The sequence below is a fragment of the Oculina patagonica genome, chromosome 13, assembly GCF_052425735.1.
Source record: "Oculina patagonica isolate OP01 chromosome 13, crgOcupat, whole genome shotgun sequence".
Lineage (NCBI taxonomy): Eukaryota > Metazoa > Cnidaria > Anthozoa > Scleractinia > Oculinidae > Oculina > Oculina patagonica.
The window spans coordinates 25,263,879-25,277,959 of NC_135770.1; the positions used below are offsets into that span (position 1 = coordinate 25,263,879).

At 38.9% G+C, this 14,081-nt stretch overlaps 1 protein-coding gene across 1 annotated transcript in view; it reads right to left on the reverse strand.

The window, feature by feature from the left end:
• Positions 1–14,081, reverse strand: part of LOC144636223 (ubiquitin carboxyl-terminal hydrolase 34-like) — a 73,433-nt gene that overhangs the window by 3,997 nt on the left and 55,355 nt on the right. Inside the window, exons 47-66 of the mRNA XM_078495376.1 lie at positions 13,670–13,774; positions 12,996–13,040; positions 12,797–12,901; positions 12,243–12,308; positions 11,392–11,473; positions 10,937–10,994; positions 10,589–10,625; positions 10,281–10,313; positions 10,098–10,146; positions 9,487–9,572; positions 8,423–8,506; positions 7,785–7,891; positions 7,479–7,653; positions 6,545–6,717; positions 6,215–6,293; positions 4,907–5,033; positions 4,045–4,152; positions 3,255–3,359; positions 1,365–1,489; positions 426–549 (exon numbers count right to left, since the gene is read on the reverse strand). Coding sequence (XP_078351502.1) covers positions 426–549; positions 1,365–1,489; positions 3,255–3,359; positions 4,045–4,152; positions 4,907–5,033; positions 6,215–6,293; positions 6,545–6,717; positions 7,479–7,653; positions 7,785–7,891; positions 8,423–8,506; positions 9,487–9,572; positions 10,098–10,146; positions 10,281–10,313; positions 10,589–10,625; positions 10,937–10,994; positions 11,392–11,473; positions 12,243–12,308; positions 12,797–12,901; positions 12,996–13,040; positions 13,670–13,774 — 1,873 coding nt within the window. The remainder of the gene's footprint in view (positions 1–425; positions 550–1,364; positions 1,490–3,254; positions 3,360–4,044; positions 4,153–4,906; positions 5,034–6,214; positions 6,294–6,544; positions 6,718–7,478; positions 7,654–7,784; positions 7,892–8,422; positions 8,507–9,486; positions 9,573–10,097; positions 10,147–10,280; positions 10,314–10,588; positions 10,626–10,936; positions 10,995–11,391; positions 11,474–12,242; positions 12,309–12,796; positions 12,902–12,995; positions 13,041–13,669; positions 13,775–14,081) is intronic.

Here is a 14,081-nt window from a genome sequence, read left to right on the forward strand (position 1 = left end):
AGCTTGCTCTCCAGCAGGGCGGAGTTTGTACCATGTGATCGTAAGCTGCAAAGGGACTTTTACTCCTTACAAATCGAAGAACAGTAGCCACATATAAATATCATGTACCTATTTTGTTAAGGGACTAAAGGGGTTGGGCACGAGGAAATTATTTCAGTTGTTGAGAGCTAGACTAACGTGATCAAAAAATATTCTGCGACATTGCTGAGACTCAAGGATAATTTCCATCACTCTTGTAAAACAGCATTATTACAACATTTCTCTTTCTCGAGTCTGTTAATCGCGTTCTTTGGCAATTCAGTTCCTAGCCTGACGTAAAAGACAATTAACCTCACCACGACAAAAGTCATCTTCGTTGTTTGCTAAAGTTTTTCGTTTGTTATGTAATTTACTCAAATGATAGCCAGAGAATCACAGAGACTTACTGCAGGCGATGACATGGTCGGCTACTCTGTCGTGATTAAAGCCAAACCGCAGCAATTTATCGACGAAATGATGGTAAGGTTGGAAGTACTCTGTAACTGCTGAGTCATAAGACTCCTCCACACCCTGTTAACACAAAGCACACAACTTTTACCTTGGAATAAACCCGGCACAGGGCCACCTTCCTTATTTAGACACTAAGGCACTAAGGCACTAAGGCACTAAGGCACTAAGGCACTAAGGAACTAAGTCTAAGTTCTTTGTAAAACATCCGATTTTCGTGGCTGGAATTACACAACTAAAATGCTACGTACAAATTAAGCTTTAGTCAATGGCACATCGTTTTTGGAAGGTATGTTGTTTAAGGGGCAGTATCGTCAAGAATTAGTGCAATTTGAAAATGCGGTGGAGGTGTCGGTATGAATCGTAAATTCACTCAGTGATCTGGCCTGAAAATTGTTAAAACGTGGTTTGGTAACAGACTGGTAGGAAAGAAGTGGCCTAAAACCCCCAGTGAAAACGTCGGGCCGACGATTTCAAGTTTAAGAGAATCAGGATTTCATGCCTTTCTTTTGTTGTTCAAAGATACTTTTGCATAACAGGGAGTGCATCCTCGTAAGTGTAGAATATATTTCACGAAAACTTAGAAGATTTCTGGTGACACTGTCCCTTTAAGCAACATGGAGTCCTGCTGTAAAGCTCCCGGCGACTGCTCATGAATCCTCGAGATAGTTCCGACTCAACGATACCACAAGGAAAACCCTTTAGGTTGTTTAACCAGGATTTGAAAAACAAAACAAAACAAAACAAAACAAAAACCACTTGCCATATGGTAACAATTCTTGTTAGAAACAACAAGTTACCGTCTATTAGTTGTATTAAAGGGGAATTCTCACTTTCTTTTGTCTCACGATGCATCTAATTAGAACTGACGTAGTTACCTTCGGTGAGTCAAGGAATGAAGGATGAAGAAACATGTTGAGCTCAGGTACAGCGGGTCGTGCTACAGACTTGCTGCTGACAATCACTTTGGTGTGTCGGCGAGGAAAGTATGGACCAAGGAGTCCTGAAGATAAACACATCATGATTACACATGGTTACAACAGAAATCAGTTTACAAAATTCCTGGAGTTTTCCGAGACTTTTTCTGATAAAATGACATATAAAGTAGCGGTTCCCGGCCTCCCCTTACACTGAACCTTTCCACCTCTGCTCAATAAGATTTAGGTGATTCAGTCATATTGTAATTTCAGTTCTTTCTGACTAAGAATAAAATTCCCTGTCTTTTTCCCTGGCCTTAAAGAAATTTTCCCTGACCATTTCTTGACCCGATGTTAACTTGGTTAGAGCCGTACCTGCGCATTAAAACTTCGTACTCTTTTTTAACTATAAAAAGCTGCGATCAGTGTTTCAAGCCTTCAGTCCTAAATCAAAAATGCACGGTTTATCTTTTTTCATGTGATTTATGCGATGCAAATTATGTGGGCAACACAGCTCGACACATTCACCAGCGTGTTGTTGAACAAAAAGACTCCGCGATTGTAAAACACTTTTTGGAAGCCCATGGGGACATAGGCCTCCTCAAAGAAAGCCAATTTCATGTTCTTCGAAAGTGCCAAAGGAAATTTCATTGTCTCGTTTACGAGGTGTTGCACATAAAGGAATTGAATCTGAGCTTAAACATCACAGCTTTTTATAGTTATATGTTTTAAAAAATGGCTTCTTATTTGTATTCTTCTTTTTTAAAATTGTGAGAAGAAAAATCACCTTAAAAACAGAAAAAAAAACCTCAAAATAATAGTTTACTACGGTGGAGAAACACTAAAAAGTTGATAATGAAACAAAGTGGAACAAGGATGGTTGTAGCCTGAATTTCAGACATCCCTCTGTGCTCGCCTGCTTGCCAGAAGGAACGTCTGAACACATTCGGGCCTAATGCCGTCCGGTGACGTCACTACGCTTTGGTGTTAATTCATGCGGAAAAGTTTCTGTCGAGGCCATGAAATTGTGAAAGAAAAATCGCTTTTAAAAATAAAGGATTACAGGGTATAAAATTGTTTTAATAGTAAACTATTAAAAACCTTGAGACAAATGAATGATATTTTAATCGACTGCAGGCTATATTCTTTTACGGAAGCGATTTAATCTAAACTGATTTGCTTTATCTAGCGATCAAAATATAATATGTTACGCAACGGACAAATACAACACACTCGTGAGTACTTTAATAAATAAATCAATTTCGACGGTTTCAGAGGCATCAAGAAACGGAATTCAATACAAAAATATCCTACTTGACCGTGGGCACTGAGTTCAGAAATCACTGGCTCATCGAGGCTGCAGGACATAAGCGTCGAGCGGCTTTGTTGACAAAACAAGATTACATATAAATTTGGCAAAACACTGCACTGCATGTCGAAGCGACGAATGCCGCCAAATTAAAACCTACCGATTTCCATTACTATTCTTCATCCGTAGGTAAACTAATAAAGTAATAAACTCAAGGTAAATGACTAATCAATTCATTTCTGGGAAGGTGAACTCTTTCGAACTCTTTCCAAACGTTTTCAAATTACAATCCTCGCGCAGTAAAATTCAGTCATAATTTCACATAATTATGCAAATAATTTTTAAATCAACCAATCAAAATCACTACCCGGTTTTCGGGTAGTGACGTCACCGGACGGCATTAAGCCCAAATGTGTTCAGACGTTCCTTCTGGCAAGCAGGCGAGCACAGAGGGATGTCTGAAATTCAGGCTAGGATGGTTGATGTTGAAAAAGATTGCGAAGGATTACAGAGCCTCTGTGAACACTTGCCGAGACACTAACCTGGAGGGGAGGTTTTGTTCCAGTGCTGATGAGAAGCAGTGATGATAGGGATCAGTGACTCCGTGATGTCATTAGGATACAGGACCAGCATAGCATTTAGCACATCTGTTAATCAAAATAAATCAGTGTCATGCTCGTGTTATTAACCTAACACAAGGGCTATATGGGAGAATATTTACCGAGGTCGTAAGTATGGAACAAATTGGGACGAGATTCTCTCAGAGACGCACCAAGTTCGGTTAATAGGATATTTTTAAATATGTAATGAAGTTAGTAATCAGGCTAAAGTAGTCCACACCACCAGATCGTAGTACATTTTCTGTAGCATGGAGCGAGTTGTCGCCTCCCCCCCCCCCCCACCTAACCCCCACATAGAATGCCAGTCAATCGCAAGTTATAGCACCCCACCCTCAAAGCGTTTTTAAAGGTTCCTAAGGACGGTAAGAGACATATTAGAGTAACTTGCGTTGCCCAAGAACACAACACAGTGACTCTCGCCAGGGCTCGAGCAAGGATAGCTGATTGCATTGTACATAAAAATATTAAGGCGTTTTGGGAATATAGTCAACTCTCTTTTAACGGTAACCTCTAAAAGACGGACACCTGGTGATTTTTCAGTCATTTTACTGTAACTAAACTCCATATAAGATGGGAACCCCTTAAACATGGACAGTTGGAACCGGTCCCGTTTTAGAACAAGTTGACTGTATAGAAATAATAAAGATGGAGAGACCAAGCCGGTTGAGAAAGAATTAGAAAAAAACAAACAAACAAACAAACAAAGACATACCCAGGCAGGATTGCCTCACTTCTTTTGGAGTGTAGGAATTTAACAACGAGAGAAGTTTTTGGGCAACATCAATTCTCTCTGACCATCCAACAATGCTACTGCGAACATCTGTGAAACACAACACACACAGATCAAACAATTACATGTATGAAAAATATCTTTACTACAACTTTAAAAGTAATGGCGGGCCATTTTCTAGTATCTTGAAGGAGCTACGTTACGTCATTTAGACATATTTGAGCCTGCAGTTGGCAGGACATGTGTCACACATAAGAACCTAGTATATGACCTCGCTCACCACGAGTCTCCCATAGCTCAGTGGTTAGAGCGTCCAACCGGTATTCTGGAAGGTCATGGGTCGACTCCCGTTGGGGGAACTCTGAAAATCTTTTTTCCGAGTATTCAACTTGAGAACGCTTCTTCATTTTCTTTCACTCTACGTTACGGTGTTATCACACATTTTTGGTCTAAATTGTTCTGAAGTTTGTGGTAGGCAACGTAACCCATTTGAACATCTAAACGAAGATATAGCCTTAATTTGCGGATAGAAATCAAGCGGCGGCTAAAAATATCGTTTATTGAAGATGCGCGGAAACAACTTGAAAAGAAAAGCCTTAATTGTTCAAGTTGCAATCCGTTTCCATCCGAGCCATCCGCAGCCAAAGATGCTCGTTAACAGTTTCAGTGCTCTAACATAGCAATTTTAATAAAAATGGGCTATTATTTTTAGATTTCCTGTGACACAAAAAAATATAAATTTTGGCTGTCCAAAAATCTGGTCCAAAATCAGTGACAAAAAACTATTTCCGATAATAAAAATATATTGAACAATGCAGAATGCTACCATACAAAATGAGAGTACCTGGTTTGTTGCTATGAGGTCGACAGCATACTAACAAATTGTGCAAGAGCATCAGCACTTCGGTCAGGTCTCCTGTCACGTGACAAGCCGTGGCCTCGTGGTACATCATGTGAAGAGTGCTGAACGCCTGTTGACCAATCAGATAAGGATGAAAAAGTTATAGAGCAGTTTTCAATTGAGTATCGTAAAACCAAAACCAAAGTAATTACTCTGGCCAATTACAGGACACAGACAATCCAGTGAACCAATCAAAACTCGAAGCAAATACATGTAGCTGGCATGAAGCGCGGGAAACCTGAGCGAGTCACGATTGGTTTTTGTTTTAGTTCTGATTGGCTGAGAAAGTGGCGCGAGATTTTTAAGCCAATCAGTAAGCGTAGTAATGCAAAACCAAAGCAAACGCAATTTACTTTCGACACTCGAGTGAAAACCGCTCTATACTGTGTTGAACATGCGTTAATCCTCTACATTCACACAGAGGATTGACCCTGGGAAAGAGAAATGAAACTACCCAAGGAAAATGTTTTCACTTTGGTGGGATATGAACCCACGACTGCAGGAATTGGTCTTCCGTGCTCTACCAACACTGAGATTGAGTCCAGGCGGGAGCAATTTGTGGGTAACAGAACAGAGACGGATCTAAGGGAGGCAACTAGGCCTCCCCTTACTACCGAACGAATGTTTAGTCCATAGAGTCAGGGGGAAAGAAAGTACACTGAGAATGCTGAAATGTTATATGGGTATACTGACGTATAATGAATAAGCGTTAGTATTAGCTCTCTAAATTCCAGTTTTCTTGCTGTCATCCGAAGAAAGGAAATCAAACCAAACAAATACAGTCAACCGGGAATGGCTGAAAGATGCCGTAAAATTCCGGTTATAAGCCCTGGGCTTATACGTAAGGGGTTTTGGGTGGGCTTATAAGCGGAGGGGCTTATATCCGGGAGGGCTTATAAGCTGAATAATAAAAAAAAACGTTTCGAAACGAGCCACGAGAGTGTTGATCGAAATACGTTTCTAAGTAAAAACGCATAATAAAGCAACATTTAGCCCTTTTCAGTACTGTCATCCGGGAGAAGGGGGCTTATATCCGGAGGGGCTTATAATCGGATGTATTTTTTTGTTTCCAGGTAGATGGGCTTATAACCGGGGGGGGGGGGTGCAATAACCGGAATTTTACGGTACAATATAATATTGTACGATTTCTGTTCAGTGTCACTGTCGCAAGCTCAAAATCACACCTACATGCGACGGTCGTTAAGCCAAAGTCGTTCCATCTTACGTGTTAAGATACTACACATAACTCACATCTGACAAGGTAAGAAGTCCTTGGTTGACGACAACTGTCAATCTATCCTCTTCAGTCTGAAGTAAGATCTTGTACGCACTAGGAGAGAAAACAACGCAATTAAAAATCACCATGTAGTTTTTCCACCGTCCCCAGTTTCATTCACCTTTTTGTAACACTCGCGCACGACTTAAGCATGAAAACGAGGCGCGAGGATTTCGTGCCTCACTTTCATGTTGCTCGCCTTAGATCGCCTCGCGCGAGAACTATTGTATGAAATCGAGGCACGAAACTTTCGTGCCTCATTTTGATGCTACTCGCCCCAGTCACTCCCGCGCTAATGTGCTTACCTGATGAGCGTGGTCCACGATGCTCCTCCATCCAAACAGTTCTGGTACAAGATGATGGTGTCTCGTCTGAACGTTGCCTCGACAGCTTCCTCCTCTTTGCTCTTCTCTTTTGACGAGTCAGGGTTTGTTAGACCGGCGAAGAGTCTCATGAGTCCGAACAGCTCCTCGACTGCCTGCAACACAAACAAACGACAAACACGTGTCAAGTGAACTCAACCGATTGCAACACAAGTAAACGACAAACAAACTGTCACGTAATCTGAACTGACGGTAGCAAGTGTCACGCAAAGTGTCACGCAATTAATTTGAAACCACCGTGATGCACCGTGATGCACAAATAATAGTTTTCAGAGGTAAAAAAAATGAACAAACCCTGCTAATTAAAAACACTAACCCTAATCTTATCGTTGTTTTACAACAAATAATGAAATGACTTTGGGCCCTAAACTTAGCATGAGAAATCGATTGCCGATTGTCCCTCATAGCCGGCAGAACCTGGGGCACGAGGAACAAGTGGCTCTGGGGACACATGATTTGATTGGCTAAAGGTTTTTAATTAATTTAATTAATTAATTAATGTATACATTTATATAGCGCTAAAACTATAAATATTCTAAAGCGCTGTTTACTATAAGTAAAAATAATATAAAAATATAAAAATTAGAATGAAACTACATACAAATCAAACTAGAAACAGTGTGATTGAAAAGTTAAAACGCTTAAACGCGAAATGCTTTCTAGATTTTAATTTCTAAGAATGGAGGATTCGCATTTAGTTACCCTTAACACGATTGGTACCTCTGGTGTCCATTGCCTCAACAACTATTTGCTGTTCAACATTTACAATTTGAACAAAGAGAAACAACGTGCGAGTAAAAAGCCTTGTACAAAACACAAAACATAATAACGACAGCTTGAAATTTAAGTTCGATACCTGTGGATATTGGTTCATACGAATCGTGAGATTCTCAAAAGCCCACTTCATGTTGGAGTGAACGGCGAGTTGGCGGGTGAACGAACGAGAATGTTCACAACACAACCTCAGAAGGCCGTAGTACGCTGGAAGTACGTTCCTGTTAAACGTCACCACTTCCGGTTCATCACTGGAGCTGCAAAAACACAACGATATCCGAGAGAGTTTGACAATATGAACATACGGAATAGTTACTAAGAAGTCACAAAAGATAAAGAATGCGTAAAAATGAGAAGTGGATTTTTAAATAATAAAAACACAACTTACAGAATGTAGTTGAGCGGAATATTAGCAGCTACATTGCTGTTTTCCGTGATGAAGTCGACGTTCTCCTCACAGCCGATACAAGCGTGAAACCAAAAGATTAACAACGCCTAGTCAACAAAACAAATATCATTGTATGAGAACTCAAGAGCGCTTGACGCGGTTTTTTCGCCATTTTGTTGGGCAGACAAACTCGTCAAAAATTACAGTATTTGTATGGGTCGAGAATCCAAAGTCATATATTTCAACACTGACGAACATTAACTCCATAGTGGCTTACATCACGAAAATTCAAGAGCGCGAGGTAAACATTTTTGCTAAGGGAGTTTGACTAATGTAAACTGTACGAAAAAACCTGACGCAATTTCAAGAATTCCAATGTATCTTACTGTTGAAAACTCTAACCACATTGTCACTGGAGATTGACGAGGAGAAATTATAAGACCTTGTTGTTTGAGAAATTTGAAAAAGAGAAAATAAATACTAGCGAAATCAGTAGCAAACAACGTTTCGCCTTCCTCGTGACAGCACTATCAAGTTCTAAATGCTGTCATGACGACGGCTAAACGTTGTTTGCTACTGATTTCGCTAGTTTTAATTTTAAACTGTTTTTCACAAACTTCCTAAGTTTGAGAAATTACCTGTTTATTAGGATGTACAGGAATGTTCGGTTCCGACATCAGTGGATGAAACAGTCTCCATAAATCTGTGCAGTAAGGCGTGAACTGGAAATGAGAGCGAGTAGAATAACAGTTAGAATACCACGAGTTCTACTGGTTAAGGTGATTCCACGGTATTGCATTGCGCATCCTTTCTGCGCATAAGTTTTCGCGTCATTTAGCGCGCGCGAACAGAGAACACTACAAGATTACCTTCAGGCTAAGCTCGGTATGGAAATAAATGGTCGTTTTCTCTTGAACGAGCACGGTGACCCCTATATTTTAATGCATTAATTTAAATGTCATACTGTTGTCTACAATATATCGCGATTTTAAAAAAAGTTTAAAATTCTACATTGAGATATTTTAATTTCAATGCCGTAAAAAACACGTTTTTAGGTAGTGCCGTTAACGTGCGCACAAAGCAAAATCTTAAATTTCTTTCCTTATCTTAATTCCTGTACAATAAGAATAGTTTTTAATATAAGATCAAAGTGTATTTTGTTGAACTAGACTAATTCTTTAATGCAAAAATGTTTTTTTTTTTTTTTCTGGAAACAATCGCGATCCCCATTTTCCTAATATATACCTCGCGGGTCGTACATTTGCTATAATGCCCATCCATTTTAAAAAAAAACTAGCGCGGTGACCTCCATTTTTTATTTCATTTTTTTAATGATCATAACATAATTGTAACCTGTACCAAGTTTCAGAAAGTTTTTAATACTCCTTCTATTTCAGTGGAATCACCGTCCCCCTCCCTTAAGTGACAAACTAAGCAGCTTCAAGTTCGAAGCAAATTAGTCAACATTATCTAACTGACTACGAAACGGTCATACCGCCACTAGAAATGTTAATTCATTCATAAAAAAAATAGATCAATTAAAAACTTTTTCCTTAGCCCTTCCAAGTATAATAATATTGAGCCATGTTAAGCGATAAAGGGCGAACTATGAGGCCAGACGGAAGAAGGGTCTGGGTAAAATAAACTCCCATTTATTCACTTGATTTATTATTCAAATAGTAACAAGGAAAATATCTCTTACTATTTCCTTTTCTGTTCGTGATACCAGACAGTAGTTCAACACAGCAAAGTAGCTGACAAGTTTTGTCGTGCCATGAATGTTGCGATCTAAAAGAAACAAATACAGATCATCAAAATTAATATGGGATTATGGGATTTTCCCGATGACTTTGCATGATGATGAGTTATGTTGTGATTAAATGTTTCATCGGTCTATATTTTTTTCATGGACGACTCAACAAAACCATTGTCAAACTGCACAAACCAACGTGTTTTATTGACAAACATAAGATTTACTTACTAAATTAAATACATTTCTTAGCGTTTTTCTCGAGTTATGAAACATGAGTGAAGGTTCGGGAGAACAAGCTTTTTCGACTTCTCCCAAAATTTCACGAGTGTTTCTATGATTCGGCAGAAACACGGAGAAAACGCTTTTTATTTCTTTAAGAAACACCGAGTAGAGAAGATAGGGAAGTATATTGCAATTATAAAAATGTAAATTCTCTATTTTTTGGTCAACAGCTCGTGTTAGTTCTATGTTTCTGAAAGTTTCTGAAGTACTACTTTTCAGTGCACGCTCTTTTTAAGCTGTTTTTTTTTTTTTAAATATACTTGATGACCTTTACGTACCGCAGTATTTCCTAGCTACTGGAAGTAAGTTAAGCAGCATCTTGAAAATCTGTGTGAAAGAAAACATTCCAAGAATAATTACTAACACTCAAAACGAATTACATAAAAAAAAAAAAAAAAATTAAATCCACTTCAGAAACACTAAAAATCAGTTGTGTGACCAGGAAGGAAAGAATACTGTACCTCATGGAGTATGGAGAGAGCATCTTTACTCAACTGAAACACAAAGAAAAAAAACAAAAAACAAAAAAAATATATCAGAAAATTGCAAAGCAATACTTGCTTCATTGCTATAAGATTAACGGTAAAATTGTCTGCACCGCTTTCGGCACATTTTTTATCATTTGTGTTGGGAGAATTTGGTGTAAAGCCAAAACATTTTTAATAAGATGATCTACTTCTTAATTCTCATAATCCGCCCACTTGAATTTGTTAGTAAAATGTAAGGAGAAGCACGAGTTAGATCAGCGTTACAGTACAAAGATATTTACCACCATTTCCTTGTGCGGAGCAGAGAAACTTCTTGATCTGAAAAAATAAACAACAAAACACAGGGACAAGGGTTAAGGTCAGAAGATTTGGCGACAATAGTGCCTACGTCACACCTATAGGGCCTTGTTCAAAGTCTGAACGCATCAGAGCAGAGCGCAAGACAGGTTCACGTCGAGAAGATGGCCCGGGTAGAATGGAGGATCAAGAATCCGCATTTCGTCCTTTTGTGCGCATTTTGTTTTTACGTTTCACGAGATAAGATGTTCGTTTGTTTCAACTTGTTTTTTTTTTTTTTCAGGATGATTGCGATCTGAATTTTTCAGCACTACAAGGGCAACTGTAATTACCTGAATCCTTGTCTGAAGTGGTTGTTAGGAACAAGGCTTATGAGCAGATACGCAGAAGCTGCAGGAACGAACGAAAAAATGAATGTTAAAAAAATTATACCGTCATTTACAAATCAACCAATAGGGCTCTAGCATTAGTAATCAGATGTAACATAACAATGCGAAACAAAAAAAAGAACTGTTCTTTTGGAACTACTGTTCCAAATTGTACTGTTCTTTTTGAACTACATCCACATTTAGACCCATTTATTATCTAACGTTTTCTGTGTTTCGGACTTGGGGGCTTATCAGTTTCGGCGGCGGGATTTCCTTATTGTCATAATTTTTTTTTTTTTTTTTTTTTTTTAACTACCCGTCTTGGTGCAAGAGGCCTTTCTTGTGCGGTCTCCGTCTTTCTCAAGAAAGCATCCCGACGTGCTTTACAAAAAACCTCAGGTAAATACTTAGCAACTTACCATTTCTAATTCTCAGACTGTTGTCCGCTATAAGATACTTCTCCACCCATTTGTCCATGTTATCCAGCACCCATTGATGAGCCTAGCAGACGACAGACAACAAACAACACTCCAAAATAATTAAGATGGTTTCCGCCCAACGTTCGAGAATACAGGCAAAAATATAGTTACCAAAAAGTTTGGGTGGAATTTTTTTTTTATTAAAAAAATAAAAATTTTTAGGCCCCCAGAAAAAAAAATGGTTTTAATTTTTTATTTTTTTTTAAAAATTTGTAAAAAAAAATTTTTTTTTTTTTTTTTTTTTTTTTTTTTTTGAAAAAAAATTTTTTTTTTTTTTTTTTTTTTTTTTTTTTTTTTTTTTTTTTGTTAATATGGAACTAATGAATATGGAATTGATGACTTAGCTCTACAGAGACCCGTGAAATGTTTCTGATTGGTTGTTACGTGCGAGCAACAACCAATCAGACACACTGCTGGGATCTCTGTAGAATTACGTCATAAGTCGCCGTAGGACGGCAGAGCGTCGCTGGAGGTCAACAGAGTCAGTGTCTGACTGGAAAACATTAAAACGTCTTCGGAATAAAGTTGCCTTCCCCATGAATAAGTCTCGTGATGAATTTTACAGAGTTTGACAGCAACATTTCTAGTGAACAACGCAAATTGTTTACTGCCGCGAAGTATAAATCTCATCAGTATGGATTATTTTGGGTCTTAGCTCAGACATTTCGCGAGCGGGAGGAGATATGTGCATGCAAAGACAGAGGTACAATGGTGATTATACATGGTATCATTAATCTGTTCGCTCGTTGGTTGTAGTTAAAAGCAAACAAAACAAAACAACAAATAAATACCATTCTGTTTTTTGGCGCCATACAGGTCAGCCAGTCTATACAAAGGGCAGCGTTATACTCAGCAGCCTGGGAGAAAACATAAAAAAAGTTAGCTCGTCATGTGATACAAAACCACAGCATCTATGTTGCAAGCAAAGAACTACCTTATCAACAAGCACTAATTAATTTTTACGACCAAAACCTTTTTTTTTTACTCAAAATTGAGATCCCAACCTAACGTATAGGCATAATCTTAGCTTTATAACAATCTTCCAGAAGACTTTAAGTTCCCCCTGGGTTCTCAGAATATCGCATTTGAGCAATCAGCTTTGTTCTATTTTCCTCGATTCGTTATTTTGTTGTTGTTGTCATCACGTTAAGTGTTTACTTCGTGCAATTCGCATTTGATTCCCTTCATTAGAAAAAAGAAGCTCTAGTTTGGCGTTATTGTCCTTTTGTTTGAAAGATTATGCCCTTTCATTGGCCGTAAATTTAGTTGCGTTAGTTTCAAATATGATAATAAACAGAGGCGTTAATATCCTTTTATAAGGTATCACTTAACAAGAAAAACTCACCTCCCAGATGCGCGCAAGAGTGAGGTTAGTGAAGGATGGCATACCGGGTGGACCCCCCTGCATCTCCGTCAACATTGACAGCAACTTGAAGAACGAATGAGACTGCTACAGGGGGGGGGGGGGGGGGATAAACAAGAGAAATGTTAGCAAAGAATACTCCAACAAAAAATAAACCCTGAATAAACAACATTTTACTGACCTCTGGTGGCAGTTTCTGTACAGATGACATCAACAGAGAAATTATCTGCAACAAAAAGCAAACAATGTGAGCCACAGCTCACTTGGATTGCAAAATAGTTGCGTAACTGTCTACTTTTACTTCTCGAACTCTTCAACGGTTTATTCTCGAGTGGAGAGACTCAGATACACTGTTAACATAACATACATTTAAGATGCAAACTGAAGTTAGAAGTAAAACCAAAAAGAAAAGAAAACAAAGGCATCACGAAAGGGAAGTTACGAGGTCAACCCCGTTTTACTCAAGAACACGACATTATGATAATGGCTCCAGCCAGGGCTCGAACCCAGATCACTCGATCTGGAGTCCAGTGCACTAACCATTAGGCCACTGCACTTATGAAATGAATATACCGGTACATGTACTTTATTTTCCCTCGGAAATGTAGAGCAGATTTATCATAGCGAATATCTCCGAGGATTTCCCACCAATCCCAAAGTACAACAGGCACAGACCAGACAACACCACCGGGAACTTGGCGCCCTAATCTTTGCGATCGGTGTGTGTGGGTTCTTTAAAGTCCCATGCTGACCATAACAGTGAAGATGCAAGAGACGGGGCGGACTACGGTTTATCGTCCTTATCCTTAAGGTGTATTACAGTATTATTGTATACATTCATTGAGAGTCACTCACGCTCTCCGCTAGCTTGACGTTGTATCTGCACAGACTGAATATCAGGTTTGTTGTGTGACGCAGGTTGATGCTGTCTTTGATGGCTTGGAAAAGGAATGGAAATCCCTACGGAACACAACGGATTATTAACAATTAGCACTCTTTTGAACTGGCTGAGCGAGGCTCGCGAGAGCTTTTTCACCGTCACGGGTGGACTGACATGATTTTAAACGATGTTTGCTCTGATAAATAATCTTTTGAACATAGATTACGACAAATTTATTTCGTCGTTTTACGGTTTTCGTCTCAAGAGTGTTTGATAAGGAAACCAAACACGTTGAATTTCGTGAAAACAAAACAAACCACAATTCGGCCAGTAAATAACACATAATTATTTCCAGTCCTCGTTTTATTGGGGTGTAAAAGAGATTTT